The sequence below is a fragment of the Podarcis erhardii genome (assembly GCF_964252035.2).
Source record: "Podarcis erhardii genome assembly, chromosome: 11".
NCBI lineage: Eukaryota > Metazoa > Chordata > Lepidosauria > Squamata > Lacertidae > Podarcis > Podarcis erhardii.
Genome location: NC_138501.1, coordinates 14985715 through 15004699, shown reverse-complemented (window position 1 = coordinate 15004699; position 18985 = coordinate 14985715). Strand labels below are relative to the sequence as shown.

The window sequence follows — 18985 nt, the reverse complement described above, 5'->3', positions numbered from 1 at the left end:
TGGTACCTCAGGTTACAAACGCTTCAGGTTACAGACTCCGCTAACCCGGAGGTAGTACCTCGGGTTAAGAACTTTACCTCAGGATGAGAACAGAAATCGCGCGGCAGCAGCGGGAGGCCCCATTAGCTAAACTGGTACCTCAGGTTAAGAATGGTTTCAGGTTAAGAACGGACCTCCGGAACAAATTAAGTTCTTAACCAGAGGTACCACTGTACAATGCAACTAGCTGGACTTATTCTATCAAAACATTGTGAATACTAATAAGCATTTTTTAATGCCGTTTGGTTTATGATACTTTGTGTGCATGGTGTTTTGTTTCATTTAATCTTCATTTGAATCATGTTTGAGACAAAACTGATGAAGGGCTTTAAAGTATTGGAACGAAATGAGCAAATAGCGAGGGATGTTTTGTGTGGGAAAGCATTCCACATTGTGGAAACTTCCTAGCCAGCTTAAATGCTCAGAAATGCTACCAGCCTCACGGAATAAATGCAGTCGAACCTCTGGCTCTTTCAAACTGTGTTGATATTGATCGCTGAAGGTGATGCAGCTTTCCAATTCCTCAAGGCGTGTGTGTGAGAGGGAGGGAAAGAGAGAGAACAACCAAGAACACAGACACAGCTGCACACATGATTCATCTTATTGGACAGACATTGTTTTATTGCTGCTGTCTTGTGCTTGTATATTGGCCCCAGAAAAAAACATTTCTCTATACTCTATACCTTCCTTAATGGAAGTTCTCTCTATCCCGACAGTCGTGAAGTCAGGACTAAAAACCATGTCTTTTTACTTCAGGTGTGAGGAACCTGTGGTCCTCTAGATGATGCTAGGCGATGGCTCCTGTGATAGGAATTTTATGGTCTTAGATATATGGTAATATTCATAAGCGTACCAACCAAGCACGTACATAGATCAGCCCAGAAAGACCAACCTGGAACCATTTTGATTCCTAAACTGAGCAAATGTTTTCTCTGCAAGCTCAAAGTGGGAAACCTCCCCACTGTCTCTTTCCTCACAAATCCTGTCTTAAGGGCACATTTAAGATTTAAATAGGGTGTGAGCCTGTGACCTGGCCCAGGAACTAAGTATTTATCATTACAAAAGACTAGCCAGGCTGCCCAGGAAATCCAATCAAGTAACCTGCCAGATAGGAGATAAACAACGACAGGAGAAAAACAACATTCAAATTTCTGTTTTAAGACTGCCTTTTCTGTGATGTAGGTATGATGTATCCGAGGGGTGGTCTTAGGTTACACCCCTTCTGTGATGTATGTGCGATGTTTCTGGGGGTGGTCTTGATCTACAGGAGGGGAATTTCAAAAGTCTTTATAAGTCTTTATAAGGCCTTGCGCGCCATTAAACACCTTTAGGCACCAGGCGAAAACGTTCCTCTTTAACAAGGCCTTGGCTGATCAACATTCAATTTTTTTAAAATGTGTTGTGGAAGGGGGGATTATTGGGCTGTTTTTGTTTTTATTATGTATTTTCTGTTTGTTTGTTTGTTTGTAATATGTTGTGAACTGCCCTGAGATCTATGGTTATAGGGTGGTATACAGATTAAATAAAGACAGATTGACTGACTGACCAGGGGCGGAGGAAGACCACTGAGGGGGTGACAAAATGTCGGGCAGCAATCACTGCAGGGCTTGCAGCGTGCCCGAGCCTCGCGTCTCTCCTGGAAGTGACGCGGTGGCTTGGGCATCTGCAGGCTTCACGCTGCCCCACACGGTCTGCCCGCTGCCTCCCCCTCAGCTGTAGGGCAGCTGAGTGGGAGGAGGCAGGCAGATTCCTCGGAGGCCCTACGGAGGCCCCTGCCCCTGGGCGCAGGGCACAAGCGCCGCCCCAGGCACCCAATCGGCTTGCTCCATCGCTATGACTGACTGACTTTCTTAAACATGGGTCCCAGGTATTCTTCATTTCCCATTGCCCCTGACCACTGGCCATGCTGACGAGGAATGATGGGAGCTGTAGTCCAACAACATCTAGGGACCCAAGGTTGGGAAAGGTTGGAACTTGGGGGATGGCAAGCAAGGAAGGGCTCCAACTCAGGGCTGCTCTTAAGAAAAAATAGAAAGCAATGAGAAATCCAATTGTGCATCTCCTGTAGCTTATTGAGTCTGACCTTGAGTTCTGAAAGCTCCTCAAATTCTTTGGTAGGGGTTTTCCCCAGCCCTGTGCCAACCTTTGATACAACATGTACTTTGCTACTTAGCCTTGATCTCACCGAAATCAGCGGATTTAGCAGGGTTCACTGGGAGGCAGGATTTACAAGTGCTTAGAAACTTAACCCATTTCCAATACCCAGACTCAGTTTACTGCACAGATTTGGCAAACTGTGTTTAGCAATGCCGCTCTGTATAGAAGCGGGTTAATGAGCCATGTTGCGAGAGTACGGCTTTCAAATACTGCTTCGTTTACCAAAGGAATATATGTTTAAATAGCTCGATTTCTTAGCCACCTTAGCGGTATATTAGTATTACTAATACCTAGGTTTTAGTACTAAGTAAATAAGGCTGCCTTCAGACAGGTATACAAGAGGCATGTGACATTGTTCAAATAAGTGACTTATTAACTCATAAAGAAAACTCCTTCCTGAACTAGGTTCAACATAAAAATCGACGTCAAATATCAGCAAACACCTGTGCTGCAGAAGGATATGTCTGGGGACAGATGAGAAGCATTTATTCTTTTTCCAACGGCCATTTAATTTTGTTAAAATGGTTAAGAAGATGCATGATCTCCAAGACTTGGACTTTCATTTTAAGCGACAGTCTCGCTCCCGCAAGTCAAGCGATGACCCCCCTCCCCTCAGCGCTACCGAGAGTACTGGTTCGGTGTTCATCAGGTATGTTTAAAAGATTCTTTCCAATCGTTCCATGAGTATTTTGACCTAATGGTTTATAATTATGACCTTACCAATGACACAAGGGATTATTATCTACTGCTTCTAAGTGGGTCACTCAGTGTAGCTGACACATTTCTCCTGGGATGTTAATGAAGTTTCAGTTTTGCATCGAGGATCAGGTCCGGCCAAGCTCAGATTCTGTAAAGGCAGACCCCATAATTAAATGTTTAGGGTCACTTTTAGGATAACCGAATAGAGGCAAGCATTTGTGGCACACCCCATTTAATCTAATCGGCAGTTTTAGAGAGTTCAGTCTCAGTTATGAGACGCGAAGTGGATTCACACAAGCTTCATTTTTTATTAATTTTCAAAAAAATAATAATAAACGAACCGGCCTTTTAAAAAACAAACATAAACCTCCACCGTATTAAATCAAATTTAGTTACATTGTTAAGTGACTTCCTCGTGTCCCCCTGGTTGAATTTCAATGTATATCATTTTAACGGATTTCCAAATCCAATATTCTTAAAAAATTAACTTAATCACCTAACATCTTTCTTTCTTTCCAATTCAACATTAAACATATTGATTCATCACATTACGTATTTAAATCCTAAACCTATCTGGTATTTGCAAATTTTTCCAATTAGTTTAACTTAACATATTTAACTAAATTTCATCCATTCTTCCTGGTAGTCCTCCTCCTTCTGGTCGCGGACTCTTCCAGTCAGGTCGGCTAGCTTCGAAAAGTCCATCATCTTCATCTGCCAATCTTCCACCGCTGGTACTTCTTGTGTTTTCCAATTCTTAGCTAATAAAATTTGAGCAGCAGTTATGGCATACAAAAATAATTTAACATCTTTCTTGGGCAATTCCAGACCTGTTATTCCAAGAAGAAAGGCCTCTCTGGTTTTTTAATAAATGTATATTTCAACATTTTTTTCAATTCATTATAAATCTTCTCCCAGAAGTCTTTCACCTTGGGGCAGGTCCGCCAGATATGATAGAAAGTACCTTATTTTTCTTTACATTTCCCACACAAGCTTCATTTTCACTACCATAGTAGATATGACGGAAATAGGGGTGCATGAAGAATTTGATCTTTATTCATTCCTACATGAAATGAACCAATCCACACCTCGCAGACTAATGTACAGATGGGAATCACGCTTTCAACTAGATTTTGTCACTTTCTGGCTGTTCTAACAGTTCTTGGGGCTTTAAATATATAAATAGTATGCATTTATATGTGCATTCTGGTTTCTTTTTAAAAAAAATGTATAATGTACATTTGCGTTGCCAAATTTCAAAAAGTGAAAATCCGGACACAAAGGTTGTTGATCTTTTTGAGTTGTTGAGCTTTTTTATTATTAAATTCACCCAAATCGACATTCCCAACGTGGGTGGCCATATGTCTGGATTTCCCGGACATTTAACCATTTTTCTCCCAGACACTGTTTGCGAAGGCCAAATACCAGCTATGTCCGAGACATATGGCAACCCTAAGTAATTCAACAGAACTGAGTAAAATACATTAAAATGACAGTACAGTGGTACCTCGGGTTAAGTACTTAATTCGTTCCGGAGGTCCGTTCTTAACCTGAAACTGTTCTTAACCTGTAGCACCACTTTAGCTAATGGGGCCTCCCGCCGCCGGAGCACAATTTCTGTTCTCATCCTGAAGCAAAGTTCTTACCCCGAGGTATTATTTCTGGGTTAGCGGAGTATGTAACCTGAAGCGTATGTAACCTGAAGCATCTGTAAATCGAGGTACCACTGTAGTGGATTGGAAATAGGCAAATTATCCCATCTCTAGAGCTAATGTGCTCTAGCTCCCCAACCCACAGTACTGCCATAGCACCCAAAAGATGAGATGTGGACCAAAAGATTTTTTGATTTGGATATCCTAGGTTAACAGACACACTGGGGGTACCTTGCCCAAGCCTCTCTCCTCACACCCTAAAAATGCTGGAGCTGGCACTTTCTAGTGCACTTTAAATCAACTTTGGGATGAGATCTAAGCCTACTGCACAGGTAGCAGGAATCAGTTTCACGGTTGCACCATGAAGCTTCCACAAGCAAGAACTTTGGCATCCTTACATAATGCTATCAAACTGTTGATGAGACACTTTGATATTGCTGACGTAGCAAATGTGAGAAATTGTACAGAAGCAAATATTCCATCTCCCCTCCCAAATTAGATGTCTCGTTCGAATCAGCTATTGAATATCAACAACTGCCAATAACGCTGAGAAATGAAATCATTTCTGTGTGCTTTGTGTTGAATCAGCAGCGGGCAATTAAGTCAAGCTAAATAAAATGGGCACCAGCTATCTTGATAGAAGCTGCAGCCACACAACATTTTATTCTAGAATCAATAGAAACTGAGTGCTTGCTTTTTTATATCGTAGTCCACACAAAATCTAGTTCTACTGCATATTTTTGCTCTTGAAAAGTGTTTCTTAAAAAACTAGTTTTGCTGTGAAAATAAAAGTTCGTTGTTTTACCCCATGGTGTGTCCTTTTGAAATGGGCGCACCTGCCCATTGATGCTATAGGTGGGAATATACCAAGACCAAAATCACCGCTTCCTTTCTCCACTTGGGGCATGTGTAAGAAGCATGGATGACCTAATCATGGGAAGGGTTTCCAACTCAATATCAAGTAACCACACCTTGTGGACAGCAGGATCTAGAAGGTCCTGATTCCTACCCTCAAACAAAAGACTTGGACTCACTGTTCAGGAAATCCTGATAGTTGTATCAAGGAAGTTAGCACATGACCTTTGCATCAGCTCAGGTTACAAGCTGAAGGCTCAAAAGATACCTTGGCAGAGGCTAGGATAGGTAGCTAAGCTTAAGCTTGAGCAAAAGAACCCCAATGTATGGCACACCCAGTGCTTTTTTCTGGGGGTACGCAGGGGTACGCATAGCCCTAAACATTTTGTGAATCTTTGTACTTTTGTTCGTGAAATATACTCAGAGTCGCAAAGTGATTTCATGCTCTTTATTCAGCTCATAGTGGTGAGGAGGAATGAATGAATGTCCCCTCAAAGTATCTGCTTTATATACATTATTTACACAATGGGCTGCACATGATTGGCTAATTCCAGGATTCTACTGTAGGCCAATCAGGTTGTGGATTCACTTCTATCTGGAGCATGATTGGGTGGTTCCTGCTAACCAATCATACTGCTGCATTGTTCTAGGACCAATCAGACTGCTGCATTCTGAATCCTATTGTTCTAGGACCAATCAGACTGCTGCCTTTTGGAGCCTATTGTTCTAGGACCAATCAGACTGCTGCAGTTTGGATCCTATTCAACTCAGTACATAACACCCCTCCCCTCTAAGTTCCAGTCCTGCCCGGAAGGTCGCATTCATAGTCCTCAAGGTACGCCGGTGGCCTACGTGTGCGTTGCGGCCTGGGGTGTTCCCTGGTCCGGGGTTCAGGTTCTGGCTCGTGTTCCAAGGATGGGGCTGTTTGGTCTGGCGCAACCGGCTCGCTCAGTCGTGGTTCTGGTTCCGGTGTCCTTTCGGCCTCGCGGGTCCTCTCTGTATTTACTGATTCTGCCTCTCCTGCTTGCCCCTGCTGCTCTATGGGCCTCACTGCCCCACTGTTCCCTTGGGACTCCTCTGACCTGTCCTCCTCCTCCTGGTTTTCTCCCGGGAATCGTCGCCGTATCTGGTCGCAGTGGCGGCGCCAGCATTGCCCCCCATCTGTTAGCACCTCGTACGACACGGGGCCCGTGACCCTGGTGACTGTGGCAGGTACCCATGCAGGGCCTGCCCCAAAATTCTTTGCGTACACTGGGTCCTGGGCCTCGAAGGTCCGGGGGTTCCTGCCTTCCCCCACCACTACCTCATCCTGAGCTCTATCGGGGTGAAGGCGGTCCAATCTGATTGCAAGGCGCCGACCCATTAGTAGTTCAGCGGGGCTCCGGCCAGTCGTTGAGCTGGGGGTGCTGTGCTGTGCTAGAAGGAATGTGGCAAGGCGGTACTCCCAATCCCCTTGCGTCATGCGGCGAAGGGTGTCCTTGGTGGTCCGCACCATGCGTTCTGCTTGGCCATTGGTGGCAGGGTGGAATGGCGCCGAACGGATGTGGCGGATGGCGTTCTGCACTGTGAAGGTTTGAAATTCTCCTGATGTAAATGCAGTCCCGTTGTCTGAGACGAGAGTGTCAGGGAGCCCGTGGGTTGCAAACAGCCTGCGTAGTACCCGGATGGCTGCGGACGTAGAAGTGGACGGTACCAGTGCGACTTCCAGCCATTTGGTGTAGGAGTCCACCACTATGAAGAATGTTTTCCCCTGAAAGGGGCCAGCGAAGTCCACATGCAGGCGTGACCATGGTGCTCGGGCGGACTCCCAGGACTGGACTGGGGCCCTTGGGGGATCTGGGCGGGATTCCTGGCAGGCCTGGCAGTGTTTGACCCAGGCCTCTATCTCTCCGTCGATCCCCGGCCACCACACATAACTCCTGGCAAGGGCCTTCATTCTTACTACCCCTGGGTGTGTCTCGTGTAGGGCTGTGAGGACCCTTTTGCGGAGGGGCTGGGGAACAACGACCCTGCTTCCCCATAACAGGCACCCCTTGTGGGCTGACAGTTCATGTTTGCGGGTTGTGTAGCCGGCGAATTCTGGCCCGGGGCTGCGGCTGGGCCATCCCCTCCACACCCAGTCCAGGACCCGGGAGATGACCCTATCTTTCTTGGAATGGTGTGCAACTTCTTGTGCCTGAATGGGGCGGTCAGGAAGCAGCTCCAGGCTCATAACCTCTTGTGCAGGTGCTGGGTCGGGGCCTGTTTCCGGTAGTGGTAGCCTGCTGAGGGCGTCTGCATGGCCCATCGCCTTTCCAGGGCGGTGAATCAGTGCATACTGGTAGCTGGCAAGGAAAATTGACCACCTGAGGACGCGAGGAGACAGCACTTGGGGGGTCTGCTTTTCGGGGGCAAACAAGCCAAGCAACGGCTTGTGGTCAGTCACCACGGTGAAGGGCCGCCCGTACAAGAAATCATGGAATTTTTTTACTCCCTTCACGATTGCCAGACCCTCCTTGTCGATTTGCGAGTAGTTCCGCTCGGTTTCGTTGAGTGTCTGGGAAAAGTATGCTACCGGTACCTCTCTTCCATCCGGGAGTTGGTGTCCCAGGACAGCGCCGATGCCATAGGGCGAGGCGTCGCATGCTAGCACCACCGGCAGCCTCTCGTCGAAGTGTGCCAAGACCGAGTTTGAGACAAGCAAGTCCTTGACTGCCTGGAATGCGGCCTCCTGGCGCTGGCCCCACACCCAAGGGGCCCGCTTGTCCAGGAGTCTGTGTAGGGGCTCCGCTACCGCCGCCTTGTGGGGAAGGAAGGAATGGTAAAAGTTCAATAATCCCAAGAAGGCCTGAAGTTCAGTCTTGTTCTTGGGCGCTGGGGCATCACAAATGGCCCGTACCTTGTCCCCAGTCGGGTGAACCCCTTCTGCATCCACCATAAATCCCAGAAAGTCCACTTGAGGCACTCCTAGTAGACATTTTTCCCGCTTCACCTTGAGACCCACCATCTGGAAACGGTGCAGAACAGTGCGGAGGCGGTCCTCAAACTCCTCTGGTGTGGGCCCGGCAATCAACACATCATCAAAGAAGGGGGTGACACCAGGAATCCCTTTAAGGAGAGAGTCCATTAGATTCTGGAATATGCCTGGTGCCACGCTGACCCCGAATTGCAGCCGCTTTACCCTGAACGCTCCTCTGTGCGTCACAATCGTCTGTGCCTCTGCTGTGGCCTCATCTACTGGCAGCTGTTGATATGCTTGGGCCAAGTCCAGCTTGCCAAAAATTTTCGACCCAGCCAGGGTGGCAAGGACATGGCTGACCACTGGCACTGGGTATGCATGGGCCATGAGGGCCTTGTTTATGGTACATTTGTAGTCTGCGCAGATGCGGACCGAACCATTAGGCTTGACGGGTGTGACGATTGGGGTTTCCCAGGGGGCATTAGGCACCGGCTCCAGCACTCCTTGCTCCACGAGTCGGTCCAATTCCTCGTCTATACGGGGTTTCAGGGCGAATGGGACCCGGCGGGCCTTGAGCCTGACTGGTCGTACTGCGGGGTCAAGCTGTAGAGCAATGGGGGGGCCCGTATACTGTCCCAATTTCCCATCGAAAACCCCCGGAAACTCCTTGCATATGGCGTCCACGTCCACTTGTAAGCTCATGTGGTTCACCCCGGTGATGGCTAGTCCCAGTGGTCCAAACCATGCCAACCCCAGTAAGCTAATGTAGGGGCCCTTGACCACAAGCAAGTCCAGTTGCCGCGTCCGCCCTCGGTATTGCACCCTGAAGGTCCCCACCCCCATTGTGGGGACCTTACGTTTCTGGAAGTCCCGGAGGGTGAATGGGGCCGGCCTGAGTTTGGGACCCCCAGTAGGACACAGTTTCCTTAAGGTCCTTGCCGAGATTATGGATAGAGTTGAACCCGTGTCAAGCTCCATGCGGCAAGGGGCCCCCTCTATCTGTACCTCTACATAAATTTTCTCTACGTTGGGGTGGGGCAACTGGTATACCTGGAAGTCTGTGAGCTCCGTCGAGTTGCCTTGGTGCGTTGGGCCCCGGGACCTGGGGCTCTTGGATTGGTCATCTGATGCCTGGCTTCGGGTGGGCCGAGCCCGACACACCCGGGCGATGTGTCCCAATTTTCTGCACTGCCTGCACTCTGCGTTGCGGAAACGGCAGGTCCTCCTCTCGTGACTTTCTCCACAGCTTGCGCAGTTCCCTCCTTCTCGTCGAGGCAGCTGTGGTATGTGGGCTGCTTGAGTGCGCTGCTGTACTCGGTGCACCTCCTCCCTGTCGGATCCCGAGTCGTTGGTGAGGTCTTCGTGGTGGACCCTCGGTTGGGACGGCTGGCTCAGCCGTGCCTCTTGCGTCGACCTCTCAGCAGCTTCCGTTGCCAGGGCCTCCTCCAGAGCGACCTGGAACGTTAGGTTCTTCTTAGCGTACAGGCGTCGTTGCAGCTTCTCATCCTTCAGGCCACCGACAAGGCGGTCACGAAGCATGTTCTCCAGCTCTGAGAAGTTGCAGAACCGGGCAGCTTGGCGGAGAGAGGTCACAAACCCAGTTATGGTTTCCCCAGGGGCTTGCCGCTTTGCGTAGAAGGCATTTCGACGAGCCACCACTGAGGGCTGTGGCGAAAAGTGCCCCTTCAGCTGTTCCATTATTGTTTTGTATGGAACAGTAGCGACGTCTTCAGGCGCAAGGAGAGCCCGGGCGATTTCAAATGTCTCCTCTCCGCAGACGCTGAAGAATATTGCCCTCTTCTTGGCATCTTCTTCATCGGTGACCCCTTTGGCTTCTAGGAGGAAGGTGAAACGGGAGGCGTACGCTTCCCAGTCTCCAGATGCTGGGTTGAATGGCGAGAAGCTGCTGTCAGTTGCCATTCTGAGTTCCTTGTGTCCCGGAGCTGAAGCCTGGATACACGGTGCGAGGCAGCGGTGCGGCAGGTGGCGGTGCTGCGGTGCTGTGTGTGGCAGTCAGCTCAGCGGGATCCCATCCTCGTCGCCAGTGAAATATACTCAGAGTCGCAAAGTGATTTCATGCTCTTTATTCAGCTCATAGTGGTGAGGAGGAATGAATGAATGTCCCCTCAAAGTATCTGCTTTATATACATTATTTACACAATGGGCTGCACATGATTGGCTAATTCCAGGATTCTACTGTAGGCCAATCAGGTTGTGGATTCACTTCTATCTGGAGCATGATTGGGTGGTTCCTGCTAACCAATCATACTGCTGCATTGTTCTAGGACCAATCAGACTGCTGCATTCTGAATCCTATTGTTCTAGGACCAATCAGACTGCTGCCTTTTGGAGCCTATTGTTCTAGGACCAATCAGACTGCTGCAGTTTGGATCCTATTCAACTCAGTACATAACAGTTCGTTTATTGTATTCACTTTTCCCGATTTGAACTATAAAATGGTGGTTTTCTTGAGTCAAAATGAGAGTACCCTTAAACTTTTTTTTTAAAAGCACTGGACACAGCCCTCCCACTTGTTTTAAAATGCTTCTCCCAGTCGCCACTAGAGCTATCTCCACCCTCACCTAAGAATCCTCCTCGCCCTTGGGCAGATGCTGCCATTCCTGTCTCATTTCGCTTGGCATCACCTGGGGCATATGTTGAGGATGAGCATGTATAATTCTGGATTGATTAAAAAAACACACATTTTTGTGCTACAGATGGGTTAGTGCATACACAGCCTTAGACTCTGATCTGCTTGTGGTATATTTAAAGTACAGTGGACGGTCGGGTTGCGAACGTGATCCGTGCGGGAAGCACGTTCGCAACCTGCGCATGCGCGGGTTGCAATTCGCCGCTTCTGTGCATGTGTAAAGCACGATATAGCGCTTCTGTGTGTGTGCAAGCACCGAAACCCAGAAGTAACCAGTTCCAGTACTTCCAGGTTCAGCGCGGTGCGCAACCCGAAATCTCACAGCGTCTGTAACCCGAGGTATGACTGTATTGTATGGTGTATTCTCTGTACCTATGGACAGTCAGCGTTCTCAAGGTACTTATGGAAGTGGATTGTTTGCAACGCAGTGTTGTTTGGGCCTTCTGCCAGTCTTGGGACTATCACAACTCATCCTGAAAGGAATGAGATATATACCAGTCTACCTCCACCACTTAATGAATTTCCTTCTGTTACCCTGTCCCCTCAAGTATAAAAAGGTAACCTGGCTGTTGCCGTGAAAGCTGCTAACCTTGAAAAGGGAAATTGAATTTGTCCAAACCGCACTAGAAAAGCACGTTCAGCCATGTATTTCATTCTCTAGCAGAAGCAATTTTAATTCTGCAATCAGACAGCCAAGCTGAGCAGGTAATCAAAATAAAATAGAAAAACCCTGTCCTCTGATTCCTGGTAGATATCTTTGTTAGGTTGCTTTCCCCCCTAAACTACAAGTCACAGACCCTACATATTACCGGTAGTTAAGGGTGAACTCTTCCATACAGTCGCTCTTTCTCTTCCTTCCCCAACTTCCAGCTGCTCAAAGTACTCTCAGAATGCCGTTTGCAATCCCACCTTAGGAAAGAAAACCAATTCTATTAGAGTTGCGTAACAGCCAATCAAAACAGTGTGTTTGGCTCCCCTTTTCCCCTGCTAATCAATATATAGCATTTTTATCCTATGCCTTCTCATCAAAAGACTTGGATTTCTCTGAATGAAGGCATACATGTACACACAGAGAGAGATGCACACTAATTTGTTGATATTTGCTATAGCCCAACAATCCTGTTTCATTATAGCAAATGCCTGACCTGCTCTGGATCCTATAACCAGTGCTCTTTTTCTAGAAAAAGAAGTGTCGGAACTCACCATGAACACATCCCTTGTTCTCTTGGAATGGCTCCTACATGAGAGGTACCGGAATTGAGTTCCGGCAAGTTTTGGCTGAAAAAAAGCTCTCCTATAACAGATAGAGCAGGGGTTGGCAACCTCAGGCCCATGGGCCACAAGCGGCCTATGGGGGTTGTTTAACCAGCCCATGGACCCCCACTGCCCACTCAGGGACCCCCACCACCTGCTCAGTCGGTTCCCGTGCGCCATGCTAAACCGGCATAGAGCAGAGCGGGGACCGCCTTCTGTGACGCTGGCTGGCTTCCCATTGGCTGCAGGAAGGTCCTGCAGCCAATAGGAAGCTGCGCACGCCTCCTCTGCACCGGAAGGAGCACCGGAAATAGCATTTGCGCATGCGTGCGTGCGCACTCTCCAGCCCATCGCGGCGTCTGCAGGACCGTGAACCAGCCCAAGCCACAAAAACTTTGCCGACCCCTGGGATAGACAGATATAACTCTAGAAATCGTTTAACTGTTGTTGTTTAGTTGTTTAGTCATGTCCGACTCTTCGTGACCCCATGGACCAGAGCACGCCAGTCACTCCTGTCTTCCACTGTCTCCCGCAGTTTGGTCAAACTCATGCTGGTAGCTTCGAGAACACTGTCCAACCATCTTGTCCTCTGTCGTCCCCTTCTCCTTGTGCCCTCCATCTTTCCCAACATCAGGGTCTTTTCCAGGGAGACTTCTCTTCTCATGAGGTGGCCAAAGTATTGGAGCCTCAGCTTCACGATCTGTCCTTCCAGTGAGCACTCAGGGCTGATTTCCTTCAGAATGGATAGGTTTGATCTTCTTGCAGTCCATGGGACTCTCAAGAATCTCCTCCAGCACCATAATTCAAAAGCATCAATTCTTCGGCGATCAGCCTTCTTTATGGTCCAGCTCTCACTTCCATACATCACTACTGGGAAAACCATAGCTTTTACTATATGGACCTTTGTTGGCAAGGTGATGTCTCTGCTTTTTAAGATGCTGTCTAGATCATTTAACTATACAGATAATATTTGAAAGCTATCCACACAGTGCCACCAGACAGATACCCTTGGGAATCATCATGTTTGTGACCTGAGAAAGATAGAAAGAAAAAGAGGCCATCAGGTTTGCTTCCTGAATTGTATTTTTACCTTCAGCATCTAGCAGAGTTTACGTTGCTGTTTTGGCCTTACCCAAAAGATGTTTCTAGCAAGGGCACTATCATTTATACAAGTGCACATCTTGACATGTCTCCACGATGATGAAGTATCTGTGACTTGGGGATGGAGACAGAATCAATCTAAAATGGCTGTGGTGTAGCAAGCAATATTTGTCTGGATCATGCCCAGCTGACCTGTGTCCCAAATAATGAGACTTACTGTGCGAAAATCGATTCTGCTGCACTCTGATCTCATTTCAAGGGGGCTAATCATGATGGCTGGCGTTGCAGCAAACAGCCAAATATTCTGATCTATTTGTTTCATATGTTTATTTATATACTGCTCAATACTGAAACAGCCTCTAAGCGGTTTACAAAAATAATGAATTCTTTGTCTCTCTCTGTAAATACATATATATATATTATACATGTGCATACATACAAACATCAATTAATCAGGGGTAAACTACAATACAAAACAATAAAATTCCTCAAAAAGCAAAAAACAAAACCCTGCAGCATATTTTGAAAACCTCTTAAGATTCTCCTGCTGGTAAAGGCATTCAAAGTAGGGTCCTCATCGTTCTGTATCAAGTATGTTTTCCCATTTGGTTTTCTTTGTATTTTAACATAGGCAGATTCCTTTTTAAAAAAGAAAAAAAAACCTTCTAAAAATACTTTTGAAAAGATGGAGACATCCCTGTCCAGTTCGTAATCATATTTTATAGGTAAAGGTAAAGGTACCCCTGACCATTAGGTCCAGTCGCGGACGACTCTGGGGTTGCGCTGCTCATCTCACTTTACTAGCCGAGGGAGCCGGCGTACAGCTTCCAGGTCATGTGGCCAGCACGACTAAGCCGCCTCTGGCAAACCAGAGCAGCACACAGAAACGCTGTTTACCTTCCCGCCGGAGCGGGAGCCGCCGGAGCGGTACCTATTTCAAACTGCTAGGTTGGCAGGAGCCAGGACCAAACAACGGGAGCTCACCCCGTCACGGGGATTCGAACCGCCAACCTTCTGATCGGCAAGCCCTAGGCTCTGCGGTTTAGACCACAGTGCCACCTGCGTCCCTATCCTGTTTTAGAATACTGCAAAAGATTATTTTTGTAGATTTATTTGTGCTTCCTGAAACGGTTGATTTGTCTCTACGGCAGGATAAGCTTTAGTTGCTGGAATTTATTCAGTGCTTGGATTGGCTGCAGTAAGCAGGGATTTGCAATGTGACCCCACAACCCCCTTGGGCATCCTTACAACATGTGGGTTAGGTTGATTCTCAGACCTAGGTTCCAACCCCCATTCAGTGACGAAAATCACGGGGTGACCTTGGGCCAGTCGTTCTCTCTCAGCCACTCCTACGTCACGGGACTTATTGTGACCATAAAATGGGATGCTGCTGCCTTGAACTCCTTCGAGGAAAGGTGGGCTGTAAATGGAGTAAGTGAATGAATAACGTGATCTGCCAATATATAGCATGTGATGCTGTTTCATAAATTCATCTTGCTACACGTATGCCAACTACTCATGCTGCAGGAAACCAGAGCCAGTCATGGATTTTCTCAGGATCTTACAATACAGAGGATAATTATTATTATTATTATTATTATTATTATTATTATTATTATTATTACCCCGCCCATCTGGCTGGGTTTCCCCAGCCACTCTGGGCGGCTTCCAATCGAGTGTTAAAAACAATACAGCATTAAATATTAAAAACTTCCCTAAACAGAGCTGCCTTCAGATGTCTTTTAAAAATAAGATACAATTATACCTCGGGTTGAAGTAGCTTCAGGTTGAGCATTTTCGGGCTGCCCTCCGTGGCAACCCGGAAGTAACGGAACGTGTTACATCCGGGTTTCCGCACTTGCGCATGCGCAGACACTCAAAATGACGTCACGCGCATGTGTAGAAGCAGTGATTCGTGACCCATGCATGCGCAGATGCACAGACGCGGGTTGTGTTTGCTTCAGGATGCAAACGGGGCTCCGGAACGGATCTCATTCGCACCCAGAGTTACCATTGTACAGTGGTACCTCAGGTTACATACGCTTCAGGTTACAGACACTTCAGGTTACAGACTCCGCTAACCCAGAAATAGTACCTCAGGTTAAGAACTTTGTTTCAGGATGAGAACAGAAATCGTGCTCCAGCGGCCCAGCGGCAGTGGGAGGCCCCATTAGCTAAAGTGGTGCTTCAGGTTAAGAACAGTTTCAGGTTAAGAGCAGACCTCCGGAATGAATTAAGTACTTAACCCGAGATACCACTGTATCTGCTTATTTCCTTGACATCTGATGAGAGGGCGTTCCACAGGGCAGGCGCCACTACCGAGAAGGCCCTCTGCCTGGTTCCCTGTAACCTCACTTCTTGGAGTGAGGAAACCGCCAGAAGGCCCTCGGAGCTGGACCTCAGCATCCGGGCAGAACGATAGGGGTGGAGATGCTCCTTCAGGTATACAGAAAACAATGCCCATATCCATCTGTGGCATTAAGTGCATGAACAGGTACACCCTAAATGTTCAATGCATTCTGCTGAAACTACAGGTTTTTGTAGTTTTAGTTTTAGTTCAGGTGTGGTGCCCTTTCCCCTTATTTTTATATTACCTGTTGGCAGTCACATCCATTCTTTGAAGTGTAGCTAATTAAGAGTTTGGTTTTCTCTGTTACTCAGAAGCACCGCTAAAAAAAAAAAAATTATATCCTTCTTGCTATGCAAGTGGTTACTCCACACAACTGTATTCGCAAATCTTTGATCTTCTAAGTAATTTAATGAGAGGATTTCAGGCTGGCCAAAATCCATACCATTGTCAGCTATGCGACAGGCAAATGATCCGAGGCAGTAATTAGATAAACAGCTGAAAACTGACAATCAGGAGCCAATGAGGGAAGAGAAAGGTATTCATTTCTCATATATATTTGATTAGTGCTGCTGAAGAGATATGAGTGGTGATGGTGAATAAGGTTAAGACTCCTCCAGCTCTCTTCCTGTAGTATTCTTGGTATTCAAATACCGCATATATCTAACTAATGTCTCCTCAGTCACACGTATCAGTTCCTCTTCTCCAGAATCCATGAGTAATGCCTGTGCATTTTCTAGGCCAAAAGCCTAGATGCTGACATCTCAAGCCTTGCTTATACTTCCAAAGGGAACATTATTCTCCTTTTGTGCATGCCTTTAAGTAGCTTTTTTTTTTCTTCAACCTGGTGCATTCATGATAATTTTGGACTACAACTCCCATCAACCTCTGCCAGCATGGCCAATAGTTAGGGTGATGGGCATTGTAGTCCAACAACATCTGGAGGGCAACATCTAGAGAAAGTCTGCTTGAAAGAATAGGGTGAGCATTCTTCTGCCCAGTTCCATTATCATTACCATGTGAGTATCCCACATAGCGGGTGGCGCTGTGGGTTAAACCACAGAGCCTAGGACTTGCCGATCAGAAGATCGGTGGTTCGAATCCCTGCGACGGGGTGAGCTCCCGTTGTTCGGTCCCAGCTCCTGCCAACCTAGCAGTTCAAAAGCACGTCAAAGTGCAAGTAGATAAATAGGTACCACTCCGGCGGGAAGGTAAATGGCGTTTCCATGCGCTGCTCTGGTTCACCAGAAGCGGCTTAGTCACGTTGGCCACATGACCCGGAAGCTGTACGCCGGCTCCCTCGGGCAATAAAGTGAGATGAGTGCCGCAACCCCAGAGTCGGCCACGACTGTACCTAACGATCAGGGGTCCCTTTGCCTTTACCTATCCCACATAAGGAAAGGAGACAGGAAAGGAGGGTGAGGGGACTGCACAGATGACAGTATAAAGAACATAAATTGCAGGTAAGCAAACTGTCCTTCCCCCCCCTCCAGATGTTCATTTTTCTGGGCAGGCAAAACCGGGAGATCTGGAATGCCTAAGGAGCAGAGTAGTTTATGGATGACAGCCCTATCAAGAAGAGCATTTGTCTATGCGTTTGAGTCCAATGCACAGTGTTTCACAGATTTAGATAGATTTGATCAAGCAGCCTTCCTCCAGAGCTCCATGACTAGGACTGTTCTGGAGAAGGTATAGTAAATGTTTCATGGTTGTTAATGGAATGTTCTCCAACGAGGCAAGGAGAGGTTGTTCTGCCAACTCACAGCATGTGATAGTGGAAACAATCCAGTGGGAGGGAAGTCACTGAGGAGAAGTCATTCAGGAGAAGTGTGATGAACCTTTTATGGCTCACCATAACAAATCAATAGGGTTTTTCCCTGTCATTGGAACGGTTCCATCCTGTCATAAGGCCCGGAGCCTAGGGTCTGGAGAGCATGTTGATTATTAGAGCCAGGCAGGAAAACTGGAAGGAGAAGACTAAATGAAAAATAGAGATGATTTTAGGAACAGTGAACTAGATGTCAAAACTCTTTTCCCTGGTAGATGCAGCGCTATGGTGAGTAAGAGAGTCTGAAGCTTAGGTCACATGCCCTCCTGGGAAAGGTGTTAGATATGGGCAACACTAACTTGAAAGAAAGGAGACAAAGGTCACAGGTAGACAGAGGTTCAAAGTGTTTCCATATCAATTGGATAAGAACTAAGGACTAACTCCAAAGCAGACCCGAGCCTATTACAGGGGACCTCAGGTTGCCAGGGCCTTTAAAGAAGCATTTAGCAAACGGGTGCATAAACACTCTGTGTCTTTCCAAGGAGGGCAGAATGCCAAAAAAAAAAAAAAAAGAGGTCAAGAGAAAAGAATACAAAGACTTCCAGTGTGTACCATGTGAACATACCCTCCAATGTATCCAGATTAAAAACTAGGACTCCCATCTTCTGGGTTCCGCTCAAACCACGTGATCCACACAAGAGTATGGAGCTCCCAAACACATGTTTTGGGGGCGCAGTGCTGTCACACATGGGCACGAAACCCCAAAATGGGATGACCCAATTTAATCAGGGTTCTTGAGGGGTATGATAATCTAGGACAGAATTCAGTGAACTCACGATCAACGTGATGGGACCTGGCAAACAAATGGGAATGGGCTCCATCACAAGACATAGGATTTTCCTGCTGAAGGCTTCCTGGTATGAAGGCTGCCCATCAGAAGGTTCCACTAGGGCTAGATCAGGGATAGGTAACCTCAGGCCTGGGGGCCAGATGCAATCTTCCACGCTTCTGTATCTGGCCCTCAGGAACCTCCAACACCATACCACTTCCCAAGCCACATCATCTCTACCCAGGCTATTTCCCTCACTGGCCCTGTTTTGCCTGGTTGGAATGTGTCCTTGAATTCTGATAATGGCTTTTATTTGCCTGGATGAAGGGTGGAGTTTGTGTAGAAACTAGCTTGCAGAGTTTCCATTTGTTGCTCCACCTCCTTTTGCATTTGACCCTTTGAAGGCTGTTGCTCACAAGGGCTTTGGCCCTCAGGCAGGAAGAAAGATTCTCCATCCCTGGGCAAGGTCATTCAGGCTACCTGGATCAGGAGTTATATCTCGGGTTGGAGAAACACGTGGTAAGAAATACCATATACTGTATTTTTTACTCTATAAGATGCACTTTTTCCCTCCTAAAAAGTAAGGGGAAATGTGTGTGCGTCTTATGGAGCGAATGCAGGCTGCGCAACTATCCCAGAAGCCGGAACAGCAAGAGGGATCGCTGCGCAGTGCTCCCTCTCGCTGTTCTAGCTTCT

The 18985-nt window shown here is 47.4% G+C and overlaps 1 protein-coding gene across 1 annotated transcript in view; it reads left to right on the top strand.

Annotated features, from left to right (window-relative positions):
* The first annotated feature begins 2645 nt into the window (after positions 1-2645).
* Positions 2646-18985, top strand: part of GRAMD2B (GRAM domain containing 2B) — a 60376-nt gene continuing 44036 nt past the window's right edge. The window contains exon 1 of the mRNA XM_081880508.1: positions 2646-2845. Coding sequence (XP_081736634.1) covers positions 2718-2845 — 128 coding nt within the window. The 5' untranslated portion in view covers positions 2646-2717. The remainder of the gene's footprint in view (positions 2846-18985) is intronic.